The sequence below is a fragment of the Microcaecilia unicolor genome, chromosome 7 (assembly GCF_901765095.1).
Source record: "Microcaecilia unicolor chromosome 7, aMicUni1.1, whole genome shotgun sequence".
Classification (NCBI taxonomy): domain Eukaryota; kingdom Metazoa; phylum Chordata; class Amphibia; order Gymnophiona; family Siphonopidae; genus Microcaecilia; species Microcaecilia unicolor.
The window spans coordinates 267418349-267437395 of record NC_044037.1 but is presented as its reverse complement, the minus strand read 5'-3'; the positions used below and the strand labels follow the sequence as shown (position 1 = coordinate 267437395).

Sequence of the window (19047 nt, the reverse complement as noted above, 5' to 3'; positions counted from 1 at the left end):
TACCCAGTGAACGCAGTTCCCGGGGAGGAATGTAGGGAGAGATGAGAGTGGAGAGGTACTGAGGAGCTGCAGAGTGAATGCACTTATAGGTCAATAAGAGGAGTTTGAACTGTATGCGGAAACGGAGAGGAAGCCAGTGAAGTGACTTGAGGAGAGGGCTAATATGAGCATAACGACACTGGCGGAATATTAGTCGTGCAGCAGAATTTTGAACAGATGGAAGAGGAGAGAGATGGCTAAGTGGGAGACCTGTGAGAAGCAAGTTGCAATAGTCTAAGCGAGAGGTGATAAGAGCATGGATGAGGGTTCTGGTAGTGTGCTCAGAAAGGAAAGGGCGAATTTTGCTGAAGATATAGAGAAAGAAATGACAGATTTTAGCAGTCTGCTGAATATGTGCAGAAAAGGAGAGAGAGGAGTCGAAGATGACCCCAAGGTTACAAGCTGATGAGACAGGAAGGGTGAGAGTGTTAACCACAGAACTAGAGAATGGGGGAGGAGGAGAGGTTGGTTTAGGGGGAAAGATAAGAAGCTCAGTCTTGGTCATGTTTAGTTTCAGATGGCGCCGAGACATCCAGACAGCAATGTCAGACAGGCAGGCTGATACTTTGACCTGGATTCCTGCTGAGATTTCTGGTGTGGAGAGGTAGATCTGGGAGTCATCAGCGTAAAGATGATACTGAAAACCATGGGATGAGATCAGAGTACCAAGGGAAGAAGTATAGATGGAGAAAAGAAGAGGTCCCAGGACAGATCCCTGAGGTACATCAACTGACAGTGGGATAGAAGTAGAGGAGGATCCACTAGAATATACACTAAATATATGCTGGGAGAGATAAGAAGAAAACCAGGAAAGAACAGAACCCTGAAATCCAAGTGAGAACAGTGTATCAAGGAGTAGGCTGTGATCAACAGTGTCAAAAGCAGCAGATAGATCGAGAAGGATGAGGATAGAATAGAGACCTTTGGATCTGGCCAGGAACTGATCATTGGAGACCTTAGCAAGCGCTGTTTCAGTTGAATGAAGGGGGCGAAAGCCAGATTGAAGTGGATCAAGAATAGCTTGAGATGAAAGAAAGTCAAGGCAACGGCGGTGAACAACACGTTCAAGTATCTTGGATAGGAAAGGGAGGAGGGAGATAGGGCGATAGTTGGAAGGACAGGTAGGGTCCAATGAAGGATTTTTAAGGAGTGGTGTGACTACGGCATGTTTGAAGGCATCAGGAACAGTCGCAGTGGAAAGTGAAAGATTGAGGATATGACAGATAAAAGGGATGACAGTAGGAGAGAGAGTGTTAAGTAGATGGGTGGGAATAGGATCAGAGGAGGAAATAAGGTGTGTAGTTTCCTCTTCAGTGATTTCAGAAAAGGAAGAAAAGGAGGCAGGGGTTGGAGGGTTGAGAGAATGGACTAAGGGAAGGAGAGTTGGAGGTGACCTGGTTGAGAATTCAAGTTTAATCTTGTGAACCTTATCATGAAAGTACTCAGCCAGAGTCTGGGGGGAAAGTGAAGGGGGAGTTGGAGGTGAAGGCACTTTGAGGAAAGAGTTCAGTGTGGCAAACAGATGTCGAGGGTTTGAGCCAAGAGAATTTGTCATTTGGATGTAATAATCCTGTTCGGCAAGTAAAAGAGCAGGCTGGAAAGAGGTCAGCAAGAATTTGAAATGTATGAAGTTAGCATGGGCACGGGATTTCAGCCAAAGGCGTTCGGCAGAGCGGGCACAGGAACGTAGGTAGCGGATTCTAGAGGTCAGCCAAGGGTGGGGTTTGGTACGTTTTACAGAACAGGGAATGGGAGGAGCTAGAGTATCCAGAGCAGAGGAGAGAATAGTATTATAGGAAGAGACAGCCTCATTGACAGACTTGGATAACATAGTGGTAGAGAAGAGATTTGAAGCACTGGAGGACAGAGTAGACGAGTTAATAGCCTGAAGATTCCTAAATGTATTGGTTGAGATTGGACAGGACTGGGGAGCAGGGTGTTTAAGTGTGAAAGTTATCAGGTACTGGTCAGAGAGGGGAAGAGTTGAGGCACAGAAACTGGAGAGTGAGCAGTTTGAGAAAAGGATAAGATCAAGACAGTGGCCGTTCTGGTCAGTGGGGGCAGTGGAGCACAGTTGAAGATTGAAAGAGGATGTTAAAGCAAGAAACTGAGAAGCATAAGAGTCAGAGGGATCATTAGCATGAATGTTAAAATCCCTGAGAATGAGGGACGGAGATGAAGGTTCAAGAAAGAAGGAAAGCCAAGCATCAAAGTCAGTGAGAAAGGAAGAAAGGGACTTATCAGGGGGGTCGATAAATGACTGCTACTCGGAGAGGCAGAGGAGCAAATAGACGGATGGAGTGGACTTCGAAGGAAGAAAAACAGACTGAGGTGGACGAAGAGGTTGAAATCTACAAGAGGGTGAAAGTAGTAGCCAGACACCACCTCCGTGGCCAACCGGGCGAGGAGTATGGGAGAAAAGATAACCTCCATGGCATAGGGCCGTGACTGAAGCAGGCTTTCAGGCTTTCAGAGATCGGCTGTCTCACCAAATTGTGCTGGTTTAAACGGAGAATCAGGATGCTGTGTATTACAGCCAACAAGCAGGGGGCACCGAATCACTCCCTCCCTTCCGGATGTGGCGTTGGGCTCTCCAGCATGGCATGCTCCATCAAGCCACTTATCTGATGGGCAAAAACTGCCTTGCTGACAGAGCAGAATCATGCAACTTCACGAATGGTCTTAACATGAGCATCGCCTGCAAGATCTGAGCATGGGGCACCCCTTCGGTGGACCTCTTTGTCACCCACTTCAATCACAAAGTCCCTCAGTTCTGTTCCAGGTTTTAGGCCCACAACAGACTAGCGTCCCATTCCTTCCTTCTTCATTGAGGGACGGGTCTTCTCTATGTGTATTCTCCCATACCTCTTGTGGGAAGACTTAGCCGAAACTCTAGCAAGACCGCAGAACTATGATTCTTCCTTATTGACCTCGTCAGATCTGGTTCCGTCTTCTTCTGGAATTATCCTCCGAAGAACCATGGAAATTGGAGTGTTTTCCAATCCTCATCACACAGAATGAGGGGTCTCTTCTGCATTCAACATTCAGTCTCAGGCTCTCACTGCTTGGATGTTGAGAACCTAGAATTTGCTTCCTTGGGTGCCTCCCGGGTCTTGCTGGCTTCCAGGAAAGATTCCACTAAGAGGTATTACTCTTTCAAGTGGAGGAAGTTTGCCGTCTGGTGTGAGGGCAAGGGCCTAGATCCCCTTTCTTGCCCTACACTGCTTGAATATCTTCTACACCTTTCTGAGTCTGGTCTCAAAACCAATTCTGTAAGGGTTCACCTCAGTGCAGTTGGGGCATATCACTGTGTAGAGGGTAAGCCTATCTCTGCACAGCCTCTAGTTGTTAGCTTCATGAGAGGTTTGCTTTTGTCAAAACCCCCTGTCAGACCTCCACCTGTGTCATGGGACCTCAACGTCGTTCTCACCCAGCTGATAAAAGCTCCTTTTGAGCCACTGGATTCATGCCATCTGAAGTACTTGTCCTGTAAGGTCATTTTCTTGATGGCTTACTTCAGCTAATAGGGTCAGTGAGCTTCAGGACTTAGTGGTGGATGCACCTTTGACCAAGTTCCATCACAACAGAGTAGTCCTCCACATGCACCCTAAGTTCCTGCCTAACATTGTGTCAGAGTTCCATCTGAACCAGTCTTGCCAACATTTTCCTCAAATTCATGCCCATCCTGGTGAAAGTGCATTGCACACTTTGGAAAGCAAGTGAGCATTGGCCTATTATATGGAGGGGACTATAAGCCCACACAGTCCAGCTACTTTCTTGTTTCTTTTGATCCCAAAAGGATAGGGGGGTTGCCATTGTGAAATGGCACAATTTCGAATTGACTGGCAGATTGCATTTCTTTCACTTACGCCCAGGCTGGGCTGACCCTAGAGGGTCATGTCGAGGCTCACAATGTCAGTGCCATGCCTGTGTCGGTAGCTCACTTGCGGTCAGCCTGTATTGAAGAATTTTGCAAGGCTGCAATGTGGTCTTCTGTCCACACATTCACATTTCACTATTGGCTTGAGCAGGATACCCTACATGATAGTCTGTTCTGGTAGACAGTATTGTAGTATCTGTTTGGGGTATAGAATCCAACTCCACCTCCCTAGGCCCATTTTATTCTTTTCTAGGCTTCACTTTCACTATATATATAGTTTCAGGTTGATCTCTGTTTTGTCCTCGCCAATGCAAGGCGCAGTTGACCAGTGTTTGTTGTTTTCAATGAGCCTGGTTACTAGAAATTCCCCATCAGTGAGAATATATAGGCCGCCTTGTCCTGTGAGAAAGCAAAGATACTTACCTGAGACAGCAGGCCTTATATTCTCACAACCCTCCCATCTCCCCTTGCAGCTGTCTCCTCTTTCTTCTTTTTTTTATTCAACTGCGGTAACCGCGCTCTTGCGGCAGGCAGGAAGGCACTCGCACATACACACTGGAGCATGGCTTGTGTCCCGCAAAGCTGTTAAATGTTTGTTACAAGCTCCGGACCGGGCAGCGTGGTATCTCGTTACCCATCAGTGAGAATTTAAGGCCTGTTGTCCTCAAAGAATACTTGCTATATAGGTAAGTATCTTTGCTTTTCTGCAACATTCCTAATACAGTAGGTACGTAATACTACTGTACTACAGTACTGTATTTTTATTCTTCCCCTGTAGATCTGTACATGATCACTTCTGAAATGGCCAGTCAAAAGAGAAAGTTAACAAAGGAGAGGGTAAAACAGTACACTAACGTAGCAACCAATGAAAAAAGCACAGCTGGTCCTTCAAGACTGAGACAACAAGAATCCTTTATTTCTGAAAGACCCGACACAGGCCATGTTTCGGTGCAAAGACACCTGCTTCAGGGGTCCAAAGATTCTTAAAAGCATAGAAAAGAACACTGTGAGAACAGGTTCCTTGCTGTATTAACGCCTCCCAAGTGAGATATAAACGCAAGTATCCACACTTCTGTGGTCAACGCCTGGTTGAAAAAAGTCAGTCATAGTGAAGGTGTCAAGGCAATTGAGGTTGTGTGGCATAAGTTGAACAAGAGGAAGTGACAGCTATTGATGTAATGTTGTTGAGATGACCTTGCAGTGAGAAGTATAATGGGAAAACAAATGTTAATTGCAAAATTTTACAAAAGTTTTATAACTTGCTTATCAGTTGCATTGCTACTAGGTATACAGTATGTACTCTTTTTCTGATTGTTTACAGTTCTGTATTGGTCTTATTTTACAGTATGGTACTGCGATAACAGTATGTTTTAGTGCTGCAGTCATGCTGCAGAATATAATGCTTTTAATAAAGAATTTTTTAAAACCGGGATCTCGTTGCCTTTGTTGATGCATTTTTTTAAGGTTCTTCCATTGTTTTCCATATTATCTAACTTTTTTCTTTTTATCCAGCACTGGCCCAGTCCCGTTTATATCGGATAATCGAGACTAATGTATTTGTTTGATTTGCTTGCACTGTATCTTTAATTGAAAAATAATTGTTCAGGGGTGGGGGGATTTGCGGAAAACAGGAAAGCAGACACACAGGCACCCACCTCTCCCTCCACCCCCTAGTTTCAGTTTTAAGGATGGGGGTGGGGGTCTCTGTCTGCCATGGGGAGGGAAGAGGGAGTGAGCTTGATTGCCTGTGTTGCTGCAGGGGAAGAGGGGAGACAGAGCTGGGGTGCCTGTGGTGCTTCAGGGGTCAGGGGAGAGTGAGAGCTTGGGTGTCTGTGTTGCAGGGATCAGGAGAGGGAGAGCTTGGGTGCCTGTGTTGCTGTGCAGGGGTTGGGGAGGAGAGAGGAGGGAGAGGTGGGTGCCTGTGTTGCTGCAGGGTTCAGTGGGGGAGGGAGAGGTGGGTGCCTGTATTGCTGCAGGGGTTGGTAGGGGAGGGAGAGGTGGGCACCTGTGTTGCTACTGGGGTTGGAGAGGAAAGGGGAAGGGAGGGTTGGTTGCATGTGCAAGCTGCAGGGGTCGAGTAGGGGGAGAATTGATTGTTCAGTGGGGGTAGAGCGGATAGTTAGACCTGGGCATCTGTGTGCCTAGGGGATAGGGTGAAAGAGAGAGAGAACTTGGTGTTTGATTCTTCAGTTGTGCTGGGGTGCAGGAAGGGAGAGAGCCGACTATCTGTACGGGTGAATGTGGAGGAGAGAGAAAGCTTGAGATATGTATGAAGGGATTCAGTTATGGGGGATGGTTATTGGGAGACAGCTACAGAGCTGACCGAGAGAAAGCTATGGGGGTATATGCTGTGGGGAGAGTTTGGGAGTGGTGATTGAGAGAGAGCTCTGGTGAGAGCTGGTGTTGGAGGGGAGGCAAAGTGAGCCGTGGGTGGTGTCTGTGTGTTCCAGGAATGGTGAAGTTTCTACAAAAGTTTCAATTACGTAGTGTTAAGATAGTTCAGTCCATTTGTTAAAAGATTGAGAGTCTCTTCTTGTACTTAAGCTCTTTCAACCAATGGCATAGCAGAATCATGGGTAGAAGCTCCTATGATTTTATCATTGGAGATTTGTAAAGCTACACGTGGTTGTCTTGTTCATTTGCAGATTTTACAGGTTGGATGTTCAGGCCAGAGGGGATGCAGTTGAGTTTCAGCTAGGGTTGCCAACTGGATCCAGATTCGCCTGACAGGGTTGATCCAGATTTGGGTTTATCCCATTGCATACAGGGATGTGTAGTTCTGATTCTCCAATGAATTCACTTAGAAAAGCAAGTCTACGAGTCCCCATGCATGCAATGGGATAAACCCAGGTCTGGATCCAGCTGGCAACCTTAGTCTAAGCCAGCAGAGGAGGAGGAAGTGACCCATTGTGCACTTCTTCTGCCTTCTGTTTGCAATCTCTGCAGGAGAGGGAGAGAGCTGGCATCATCTGCTCAGAGTGTATTATGGGGGGGGGGGGGGGGGGGGCAGGCAGACAGACAGGCAAAGGTGAATATACCATAGGGGAAGGGTAGGCAGAAAAATGGTGAATGTGCCATTGAAAAGGGTGGGATGGAGGGCTGACAAGCAAAGGTGAATGTGCCATTGGAGAGGGAGGATAGAGCAAGGTGTGTGTGCCATTGGAAGTGGGGGGGGGGGGGGGGGGAGGGGAACAGAGCAAGGTGAATGTGCCATGGGAGAGGTTGGGGAGGACAGAGCAAGGTGAGTGTGCCATGGGAAGGAGGGAGTGGAAGCAGAGCAAGGTGAAGGAGTAGCAAAAGCTAATTGTTTACCATTAGGATTTTTGGGACGTGGCAGAGAAAGCTGAGGGAGTACCATGGGGATGGGAGATGTGGCATAAAAAGCTAAGAGTGTGCCGCTAGTGTGGGAGGAGATAAGCTTGAGAGTGTGCCATGGGGAGGGTGGGGGGAGAAATACAATGATAGCTGGGAAGAGGATGTGAAAGATTGAGAGGTGGAGTTCTATTCATGGCAGAGGTAGGGGTGTGTACCTGGAAGGGAGGGAGAATGCGAGTTTGAGTACTGTATGCGGGAGAAGACTTGGGGGGAAGAATTAGGGGTCTTGCTGAGAGTTAGAGGGAGAGAGAACTGCAGTTGGAGTGAGAGATGGAAGTGGGGAGGCTGTAGTGTGAGGAGGAAAAATGGAAGGAGGTATGTCAGGCCTTAGCTTGGGGAAATTCTGTGCAGAAACACACCATAAATAGTGTAGAATTTTGCAGAGTTTTTAAATGTTTTGTGCAGAATTCTTTCAGGAGTATCAGAATGCAGTTCTTAGATGTGCCTGTCAGTGGTTCTTTGCTTCAATGCCAGCAGTCTGTTATATCTGCTGTGCATGAATTTCTTTGTAGAATGCAGCTATTTTGATTTGTGATAATGGAGGGTCATCAATGCTGCATTAAATTTAGATTCCTTAGCGTCCCTCCGGACCGGCCCAGGATTGGACTGATGGGTTGTGCACGCCTACCAGCAGGTGGAGACTGAGAAAAAAACTCTGACTCTAGAGAGCCAATGAGAGCCCTGGTCATGTGACCCTAGCCTCAGTATTTTCTCAGTCTCCCAGCAGGTAGGACGTGAGCCTATTAGTCTCTCTTTTTGGTATTTGTAGATATTTTCTTTATTGGTTCTTCTGTGCCCAGGAATTTTATTGAGGTCATTCCTGATACTAAGTGCCTTAGTGTTCAGCCTCTGGGGTGTTAAACTCGGGTGCCCCGAGTCCCTCCCCCCTATTTCCTCCCCATCTCCCTTCTGGTGTATCCTCACACAGCTTTATTAATAACTAAGGGAAGGGCTACCCTTTCATTGTAAAGGAGTATTGCCTTTGGGAGAGGCAGCCAGTATTTAAAAAAAAAAAAAAGAACTGAACAGCTGAGTAAGCTATCTGTTCCCTGCTGACTTAACGAGCAGGCAGCTCTGTCAGGCAGCTCTGTCTTTTCAACTCTGTGTGGGTTTCAGCACCTGTTTAAAAAAAAAAAAAAAAAAAGAGCCACGAGATAGGGGAAGCGAACTAAGGCAAGCCAGTGCCCTTTTAGTGTTTTATTGCTCCTGTCAGCCCTCGGGTTTTTAGCTGCTAAATAGGCTGTTTAAAAAGGCGCGAACCGCGTTGCCGCTTTCTCGCGAGTGCTCGCTTGTTGCCGCTATGGCGGAAAAGTTGAAAAGATGTTCAGTGTGTCAGCGTCGGGGAGTTAATGCCGCCGGCGCTTGTAAATTTTGTACGGCGCTTGACATGCCCGCCGTTTCTCTTCCTCCGCCGGTTTTGTCTTCGGTTCCGTCGGGGGTTTCGATTTCGCCGTCGCGCTCCCTCGCTCCTAGTTCGGAGGCCTCTGGCTTAGTTCTTGAAGCGCCCGCGGCGAAAGTGGCGCGAACGGCGGCCATTTTGTCTCCTGCTCCTTCAACGTCGGGTGCCGCGTCTGGCCCTTTAAACTCCGCGATTTTGGGAGATCTCAATACGGAGGTCCTGGTACATTCGACAGCCACTCAGGGAGGAGGTTTTCCCCCTGAGTTTGTTATTCAGATGTACCAGGCCTTCCTGATGCAGCGAGAGGGGCCAGCAGTGGGGCTGGCAGGGGCTACAGCGGGGCTGTCAGGGGCTATGTGCAGTTCGGTTCCTACTGCAGCTAAGCCTAGGACATGTGAGTTTCCTTCAGATCTGGTACCAGAGCATAGTTCAGACATGCCTTTTTTGGAGGAAGAGGAAGACTTAGGACCGGCACTTAATGAGCTGGCTTGGGAGGATCCTTCCTCTTTAGATCCTGACACTGTTCCTTTGGGCCAGGGGGAAGACCCCTCGGTGGCTAGAGTGTTTCATAAGGAAGATTTACAGGATCTTATTGCTATGGTGGCTACTACTTTAAATTTTGATGATCAGCCTCCAGCTTCACAAGTCCGTAAGGTTGATTTGTTGGTTAAGGGCTCTAGGGCTTCCAGCAAGACCTTCCCTATGCATGAGGACATTTGGGATGTCATTAAAGCACAATGGGAGGTTCCGGATGCTGCTTTTCGGCCTACTAGATCTATGTCTCGTTTATATCCAGTGCCCGAAGCTGATAAAGCACTTCTTAAGCGCCCAGTGGTTGATGCTGTGGTCTCTGCGGTTACTAAACGCAACACAGTCCCAGTTGATGGAGGAACAGCGCTTAAAGATACTCAAGACAGGCGTTTGGATTCTCTTTTGAAGCATAATTTTGAGGTTTCCTCTCTGGCAGTGCAGGCGGCCATTTGCGGATCTTTAGTGGCCAGGGCCTGTTTTCGTTGGGCCGAGAGAGTCCTGGATAGATCTTCGGATGATCTTGCAGCTATAGATGTTGAGGTGGCAAAGATTGAAACGGGCTCTGCTTTTTTAGCCGATGCCCTATATGACCTGTTGAGGGCATCTTCTAAATCTTTGGCCCTGGGAGTTGCAGCTCGCCGCTCTCTTTGGTTGAAAGGTTGGTCGGCAGATGCGGCCTCCAAATCTAAGTTAAGTAAATTTCCCTTTAGGGGTTCATTTTTGTTTGGAGAGGATTTGGACAAATTGGTTCACTCCCTAGGAGACTCTAAGGTGCCTTGTCTCCCTGAAGATCGGCCTCGCCTTTCCGGTCGGGGTGCCTTGTTTGGACGTGGTAGGCTAAGGTCTTTCCGTAGATTTCAGCCTGATAAACCTTCGCAGCCTCAGAGATCGCGTTTCTTTACCAGGAACCAGTCCTTTCGAGGCTACCGCAGAGGAGGCAGATTCTCAAGCGGCAATTTTCGCTCCCCTGCGCGTACTTCCCAATGAAGGTGCGAGGGCCCCTTCTCTGGTACCTGTCGGAGCTCGGCTTTCTCAGTTTTATCAGAGGTGGGCCCACATTACATCAGATCAGTGGGTCTTGGAGGTGGTTCGAGACGGATATGCCTTAGAATTTGCAAGGCCTATTTCAGACGCCTTTCTAGAGTCTCCCTGTCGTTCTCCCCTCAAAGCGCGTGCGGTTCGGGAGACTCTGCAAAGGCTCTTAGATCTTCAGGCGATTTATCCAGTTCCTCCTGCCGAGTACAAGCAAGGTCGGTATTCCATTTACTTTGTGGTGCCCAAAAAGGAGGACTCCCATCGTCCTATTCTCGACCTCAAAGCTGTCAATCGCGCTCTCAAGGTCACCAGTTTCAGGATGGAGACCCTTCGGTCAGTCATAGTAGCAGTGCGCAAGGGAGAGTATTTAACAGCCTTGGACCTGACAGAGGCCTATTTGCATATTCCCATTCGTCCTGCTCACCACAAGTTTTTGCGTTTTGCAATTCTAGGCCGGCATTATCAGTTTCGCGCTCTGCCTTTCGGCCTGGCGACGGCGCCGCGCACATTTACCAAAGTGATGGTCGTGGTTGCAGCGGCTCTCAGGAAGGAAGGGATTTTGGTTCATCCCTACCTGGACGACTGGTTGATAAGGGCAAAGTCTTATCAAGAAAGTTGTCAGGTCACGGAGCGAGTAGTAACGTTCCTGCAGTCCCTAGGTTGGGTGGTCAACATAGCCAAGAGCCGTTTGGTTCCCTCTCAGTCTCTAGAGTATTTGGGGGTCACCTTCGATACTGCGAGGGGTCGAGTTTTTCTTCCGCAGGGCAGAATCCTAAAGCTCCGGTCTCAGGTTCTGAATTTGATGCATCGGAAAGTACCGTGTGCTCGAGACTATCTTCAGGTTCTCGGTTCCATGGCTGCCTCGATAGAAGTAGTTCCCTGGGCCAGAGCTCACATGAGATCTCTTCAGTGGTCTCTTCTGACCCGGTGGTCTGCTCAGACAGATTCCCTTCTGATGAGACTGCCTTTGAGGCTCCGGGAGCGAATCTCTCTGTTTTGGTGGCTACGGATACAGAATCTCTCTGGGGGGATGCCGTTGGAGCCTCCGCGGTGGATACCTCTAACAACAGATGCCAGTCTCCGGGGCTGGGGAGCTCATTGCCTGGACAAGTGGGCCCAGGGCCTCTGGTCGCCGCTGGAAGCAGTTCAATCCATCAACTTTCTGGAGACCAGGGCGATTCGGTTAGCTCTGCTGCACTTCGGTTCTCTTCTGGAGGGCACAGCTGTGAGAGTTCTCTCGGACAACGCCTCAGCAGTAGCCTACATCAACCGCCAGGGAGGTACGAGGTGCCGTCTCCTGTGTCGGGAAGCGGAGAGTCTCCTGGCGTGGGCGGAGATTCACCTCACAGCCATCTCAGCCTCGCATGTGGCAGGAGTGGACAACGTGCAAGCAGACTTCCTCAGTCGTCACACTCTCGATCCCGGGGAATGGGCTCTGAGCGATCGGGCGTTTCAGTTGATAGTACAGCGCTGGGGTCTTCCAGTACTAGATCTCTTCGCCTCCAGGCTCAACTCCAAAGTTCCTCGCTTCTTCAGTCGCCGAAAAGATGTAAGGGCGGCAGGGGTAGACACCCTCTTGCAGCAATGGCCCTCCGGCCTTCTTTACGCATTTCCTCCATGGCCACTAATAGGTCGTCTCCTTCAGAAGATCGAAGACCACAGGGGGCCGATCATTTTGGTGGCACCGGACTGGCCTCGGCGTCCCTGGTACGCGGATCTCCAGCGTCTGTCCGTGGCGTCTCCTCTTCGTCTTCCGGCACACAAGGCTTTGCTGGTTCAAGGACCAGTTCCGCATCCAGATCCAGCTCGATTTTGTCTTACGGCTTGGCTCTTGAACGAGCTCGTTTAACTAAGCGAGGATTTTCAACGCCAGTGATTTCTACCATGCTGCAGTCTCGTCGCCGTTCCACCTCTTTAAACTATATTCGCACGTGGAGAATTTTTGAGGATTGGTGTGCAGAAGCTGACATTGTTCCTTTTCAGGCGTCAGTACCTCAGATGTTAGACTTTTTACAGCGAGGTTTTGATAAGGGGCTCTCTCTTTCGTCGCTGAAGGTGCAGGCGGCAGCTCTGTCCTGTTTCAGAGGTAGAATAAGGGGTAAGTCTTTGGCTAGTCTTCCCGAGGTGGCTCGTTTTTTGAAGGGGGTCAGCCTTCTTCGTCCTCCGGTCAGATCGGTTTTTCCATCTTGGGACCTTAATCTGGTGCTTTCGTCTCTGACAAAGCCTCCTTTTGAGCCTTTACAAACATGTTCTCTGAAGGATTTAACGCTTAAGACGGTGTTTTTGGTGGCTATCGCGTCAGCTAGAAGAGTCTCAGAGTTGCAAGCTTTTTCCTGTAGATCTCCATTTCTGGAATTTTCTAAAGAGCGAGTGGTCCTTCGGCCGGTTCCTTCCTTTTTGCCCAAGGTACTATCTCGGTTTCATATGTCCCAGTCGGTTTTTCTTCCTATTCTGGGATCCTCCTGCGGAACGCAGGAACAGCGAAAGTTGCATACTCTGGATGTTAGGAGAGTACTTAAACGGTATCTTGCGGTTACGAAGGACTTCCGTCGATCGGACCGCCTCTTTCTGCTGTTTGCTGGTCACCGCAAGGGCCTTGCAGCTTCTAAGCCTACTTTGTCTCGGTGGATCAAAGAAATGATAGCGTCTGCTTATCTCTTGGCAGACAGACCAGTTCCGGCAGCGCTTAAAGCTCATTCTACCCGGGGGCAGGCAGCCTCGTGGGCGGAGTGTTCCTTGGTGCCTCCAGCGGAGATCTGTAAAGCGGTGACTTGGTCGTCACTTCATTCTTTCTCTAAGCATTACAGACTAGATGTACAGTGTCGTCAGGAGACCGTCTTTGCATCTCGCGTACTCTCAGCGGGTTTGCTGGGGTCCCTCCCTTAGGACTACTGCTTTGTTACGTCCCATCAGTCCAATCCTGGGCCGGTCCGGAGGGACGCTAAGGAAGGAGAAATTAGACCTTACCTGCTAATTTGCTTTCCTTTAGTCCCTCCGGACCGGCCCAGGTCCCTCCCGTGTTCTATGGTTCTCAATTTTACTGTGTAAAGAGATGCAACTGTCGTCTACAGAGCTGTTCTGCTAGTTAGACAGTTAAAGGAGATACATTATGGTCTATAAGAAATACATTATGTTCTACAAGTTAAATGTTTTGCAAGTTCTCTGGTTATTCAGTTCATAATATTATACAACTTGCACAGTTTATGGGATACACATTTCTGTACATAATTGGCCATGCCACGGCTCTGAACCGAGTTGTTGGTGTGCCCAGTGTTACGGCGAGGCCGTAGTTTAAGCACGTTGGTTTCTCTCGTGCTGCCTGGCTGCTTAAATTCCTCAGGGCACAGAATATAGGTCCTTCTTTTCCTTTCTGCTTGGTTATTCAAATACTGAGGCTAGGGTCACATGACCAGGGCTCTCATTGGCTCTCTAGAGTCAGAGTTTTTTTCTCAGTCTCCACCTGCTGGTAGGCGTGCACAACCCATCAGTCCAATCCTGGGCCGGTCCGGAGGGACTAAAGGAAAGCAAATTAGCAGGTAAGGTCTAATTTCTCCATTACCAGTATAGTCTTGACAAGCTCATTGTACATATGGTAGTGTCTTTTTTTTGCAAACAAATGTTGCATTACATAGACAGCGGTTTAAGAAAAGAGATTATCAGTATTTCCTAAAGAACTGCAAACAAAATAACTTACAACTCATACCAAAGGCCATCAGTATAGTCTTTAACATCAAGATTTTGTCAGTTACTTTAGCTCATTCATAACTCATATTTTTGTACCACTTGTCTAGGATTGTTGCCTGCTTTGCTTCACGTAGTCAAAATATTTCTGTTTCTATAAAATATCTGGTGTCAGGCCTATTGTGTTGCAACAGGTGCAAAATTGTATGGCCACTCTGCCCCCTCCCATCCCTCTTGATTATTCAACTTCTTCCCCTTCCTCCCTACCACAGTGTTTCCGTGGACTCCTATCTGGGTCTGTATAGCTGTCAGATTGAGACACAGGTCCCTGTACTCCCATGGTGTAAAGAGAGCACTGAATTTAGTTACAATGCAGATCAAATGTCCTGAGAGATGCACAGAACCCGGTGAAATGCTGCCACACTGTGTTATTTCAGCTGTATGGTATTTCATGATGTTACGTTAGAACTCTGTGTCATCCTATGCTTACTGTTATCTTGTGCAGTTAAGGGCATCATTATTTTATAGAAGGCATTTAAGAAATATTCCTAGGAGCGTCTCCTAACACACCAGTAGTACTACTGACCCCAGAATCTCAATTTGTTGTTAGTGATTCAGAAACAGGTTATTAAAAATGATGGAGAGGCTATTAACCCTTAAACCTATAAAACCACAAATGCTACCCTATAATTTAGATCATTGCCTTTCAGTGATTCAGATTTGTAAAGTGTTTTGGATTGTGACAAAATATGAATTGTTTTTGCAGTGCAATAGCCAGAATTCAGTTCCGCCTTCCAGACGGATCATCTTTTACTAACCAGTTTCCGTCCGAGTCGCTATTGGAAGAAGCTAGACAGTTTGCTGCAAAGGTATGTACACTTTTTAGAGTATGAGTTTGACGGATATTAAAATTATGAATCGGTTTGTTTTACTGTCTCTGTCTACGAAGGGCATGGGATGGAAGGGCACAACTGTCCTTGAATTAGCCAGACTGCATCACAGATGGTGAGTTCTGAATACTAGCACATTGAATGATGAACTGGAATTACTCCATTAATCCAGGGATAGTGGGGCTTCACTGACACTAGAGTAATAGTAGTATTGCCAACAGGCTCATCTCCACTGTCAGTTTTGTGTGATAGTGTCTATCTCATTTTGTTTTAAGTTTTGCCATGAAGTAGCTATCGTCTGTATAGGACTTGAAGGATAAAACTCAAAAGGTGAATATATAATTGGATTTTTGCTCCCAAGTGGTAGTGCAGCAGCAATTATTTTTGTTGTATACTGCAGTTTTTAATTTAATTAAATTTTGTATGTAATTAAATTTTACCAATAAAACATTTTCTAAGTCGGAAAAGGGAATAATTTTCCCTTTAAAAAATGGGTCCAGGTCTCCAGTAGACCTATCTTTCTCTGATCCTGTTTTAAGATTTTACAGATTTTATTCTTGATTTTGTAATTTTATTTTTATTGTATCCTATTTGATTTTATGCAACCCATCTTGATGGGTTCCTGAGAGGCTGTATATCATGTAAACTAAAAGTTCAAGGTGGGTAACAATGACATATATCAAGTGCTGTTCCATATACCCCATCATATAAACACACCCAGTTATATAATTAAGGCATAATTCACCCCAATATACAAAATTAAATACATTTATCTGATTTGTAAATATAATCAGTTCACATTATATTTGATGAATAACTTTTTAACATTTGTTTTTGTTAAAGATTTCCAAACATAAACACCCAAGTACCGTAGTTGTAAAGAAACAGAGTACAATAAAGCAAATAAAGAATAACAAAAAAAAATCTACAAAAAGGGGGCGAAGCAATATTATAATAGGAGAAAGAAGAAACTGCAATATTAAGGCAACCAGCAGTTGTGCTGAGCTACCAGTTCCCACAAGCAGTGCAGCATCTGCCAGCTGACATGTCAGACCATGTGATAAATAATTTTCAGAAAGTTTTACATATATATTTGCAATATCAGGGGCCGTTGTAGCCTCCATGACTCTAAGATCTTACATTTCTTCAAGGTTGATTGGACAATAGACAAGCTTACTCCTGTGGAATGTTAGTGTAAAGCGACTCTATATGTTACTTGCTAATCTCTTTACTTTAATGACTTTGATTGTTTGCTGAATTAATGTATGTTTTGCAGACTGATGTAAGCCACATTGAGCCTGCCCATGGGTGGGAAAATGTGGGATATAAAGGCTATAATAAATAAATATATCCAACATGATTAAAATTAAATCAGAAGTATTTGCCTTAATCCCATCCAAAATTCTAATGACGTGGGAGTAATCATGCACATAAGACATTTGTGAAATAATAAAAGGGTGTGAGAAGGCATCAGTGAAATCAGAGAAGTTCAAGAAATGAACCAACAGCAGAGACTATGGAATGTCCAGGAAGTTGACTAAGGATTTATCAATCTTTGTAAGAAAGTAGGGATCGCTGGATTCTTGACTACCAGGAAATGAGCTTTCTTAACAATGGTGAAAAAGTAGGTTTCCTTAATCCAGACAGTGATTTTAGCTGTATTCTGTATTGTGGACATCGGATCTAAACTGAGGAGGATATGCTTAGTTGTTCACGTTCTGCAAGGATCTTTTTTATTCATAATGACAATCCCCTTTTGTCAACATTACTGTACACCGCCTTGAATGAATCTCTTAATAAAGGCGATTATAATAAATCCCAATAAATAAACCAGTTCGATCCTATCATCATTATTTTCTTTAAGTTCATTAAGTGCTTGGTTTTCTTCTTTAGAGAAATTGTAGAATACATGATGATTCTTTTCAAGATCCTCTGTCCTTCAAAACCAAAAACTGAAAGGATTGAATCAAAAGATGAGGAGCATCAGGGGAATTCACTTAGAATCATTCGTTACTATGAATAAATCTGAGATTCTAGCTGTTATCTTAAGGTATTGAATTCTGAGTTTGTGAATAGATTTAAATAGACACCCTAGCTTGTAGGGCAGTTTTTTTTGTTGTTGGTACAAATAACAGGTCCTTGGATAAAACTAATTTCTGTGAAGACGAGCAGGCCGTTACATTCTCATAGCTGGGTGACGTCATCCGATGAAGCCTGGTACGGACATTGACTAGCAAGATGAACCTGGGACTTCCTAGCAGAGTCCCACTGCGCATGTGTTGGTGCCTTCCCACCTGACAGCAGGTTCCTCAGTCTTTGTTTTTCCACGGAGCAGGGAGGATGCGACATCGTGTTCTCTTCTAAGTGCAGATTTCCTTTTTCGATCGCATACCTTCCCGTGCAGGTATTTTTCTCCCTTTTTTTCCAATATTTTTTTCATTTTTCCTTTTTTTAATGTTATTTTGTTTCCCTTTTGTTTAACTAGTTTTTTTTCAGCTCTTAAGATTTCCTTTCTTTTTTTGCGAGTTGCTAGGCCCATTTAGGCTGGAACACTGACCTCAGTTTGATTGCTGCCCCTTGTTCATAATTGAGGAATATAATTTGACTGCAATTCTTTACTCGATGTCCTAGAAGACCCCCAGTGGCTTCAAAACATGTGCCCGATGAAATCTGGTGACCTGCACTCATGGTGCATTGGGTGCCTTGGGCCTAACCATGAGCCTAGCTCTTGTTCTCTCTGTTTGAAAATGCAGTTGAGGACACGGAGGGTGTGGCAGGTCCAACAGGAGAGACTTTTGGCTCCTTGAAGACCGGTGCATCAACCTCGATTACTGCTAAGACTTCAGCATCCACTGGGAGTGCATTGGCATCAAGAAGGTCTCCACATCTCTTTGCATCAGGTGCTGAGAGTAAGGACCGGTCAGCATCAAACCAAGGGTGTACGGGTTCGACGTCATCCTCGTTGGCAGCGTAAGACCACGATGTTGAGCATCAGGAGAAGCCCAAGAATCATAAGCATCAATCCCTATTGACGCACAGTGCTAGGAGCACCAGGGCATCGGCGACGCCGGTAGCAGGAGGAGCTCTCCCTGTCTTTGGTAAAGGTGCCAGTGTGCAAGTCTCCGGGCAGCCAGGTCCATGCTACTGGTTCGGCACGACACCTTCTCAGTTTACCTTTCGATACGAGCCATGCTCAGGAAGGAGCTGATTCTGTAGCTGCAAACCGCTCGGGCATCATTTTTAAAATCATAACCACTTCATGATCGTGTAGAATCATTTGTTATATCAATTTTTTACTCTCAAAGGGTTCAGTTGAATTGTCCATGTAACTCTCTAATAAAATTATATCTGAAACAAAATTATTTACTGCCACCGTTAGGTCCCGAAGCGCCTTCCAGATGGTATTCAGTGTAACCTCCACAGGAGCCAAAAACTCCAAGTTGATTTCTCTTAGGTGTTTAGGAGTGGTTCCGCCGATTTGGGTTCTGCTGTAAACGTCCTCCGTTTCAGCATATTCCTCTAACTCACTCCTCCACTCCTTTGGACATGGTGGTTGAATAATTCGGGAGCGATGGAGTTGTTTTTTCAAGGTCCAAGAGCGTCGACGCTCCTTCGCCGGTGCTAATGAAAGGACTCGCCAACCCTTTTATCTGTGGGCAGTTCGTCGCGCAGCGGTCCCGCACTTGCTGCTCAGGGGACAAAATGCTGGCCATCGGTGGCTGACCGCCGGTTGTCCCCTTCCTCTCAGTTAAGGTAACTGCAATTGCAGAGAGGAAATTTACGTAAAGAATACGAAACTTCAGCGGGCAGCTGGGCCGTTGGGCATACAAACTTCAGGTCGCCATCTTACCACTCTCCCAGTTTGAGACACTCTTTGTCTGGTTTCTCCTCAGAGGCCTGTCTGATATGGGTAACCCTTCAGCATAGCCCTCTGAGTCATTGAAACACAGAAGCCCCTCCACCACTACAAGGTGGTGTCCCTTTGGAGGGGTGAAGTGCGCATAGATTTTCATCTGGCCATGGCAGGGGATGGCAAAAAACCAGTCAGTTGTCAGTGAGTGATCAGAGAGTATGTTTGGAGTACAAGGAACGGTCAGAGCTGCCAAGTAGGAAGGAGCCAAGGTATAAAAAAGCCTTATTTGTCAAGATTAACACCTTGAATTTAATTCTGTGTTAACTGGAAGCCAATGTAAATGCTGAAGTAGAGGGGAAGCCCT

General features: G+C 46.5%; 1 protein-coding gene across 2 annotated transcripts in view; it reads left to right on the top strand.

Moving 5' to 3' along the window:
* Nucleotides 1-19047, top strand: part of UBXN4 (UBX domain protein 4) — a 92880-nt gene that overhangs the window by 45827 nt on the left and 28006 nt on the right. For both annotated transcript variants that reach the window (XM_030210902.1, XM_030210903.1), the window contains exon 10: nucleotides 14707-14809. In XM_030210902.1, coding sequence (XP_030066762.1) covers nucleotides 14707-14809 — 103 coding nt within the window. The remainder of the gene's footprint in view (nucleotides 1-14706; nucleotides 14810-19047) is intronic.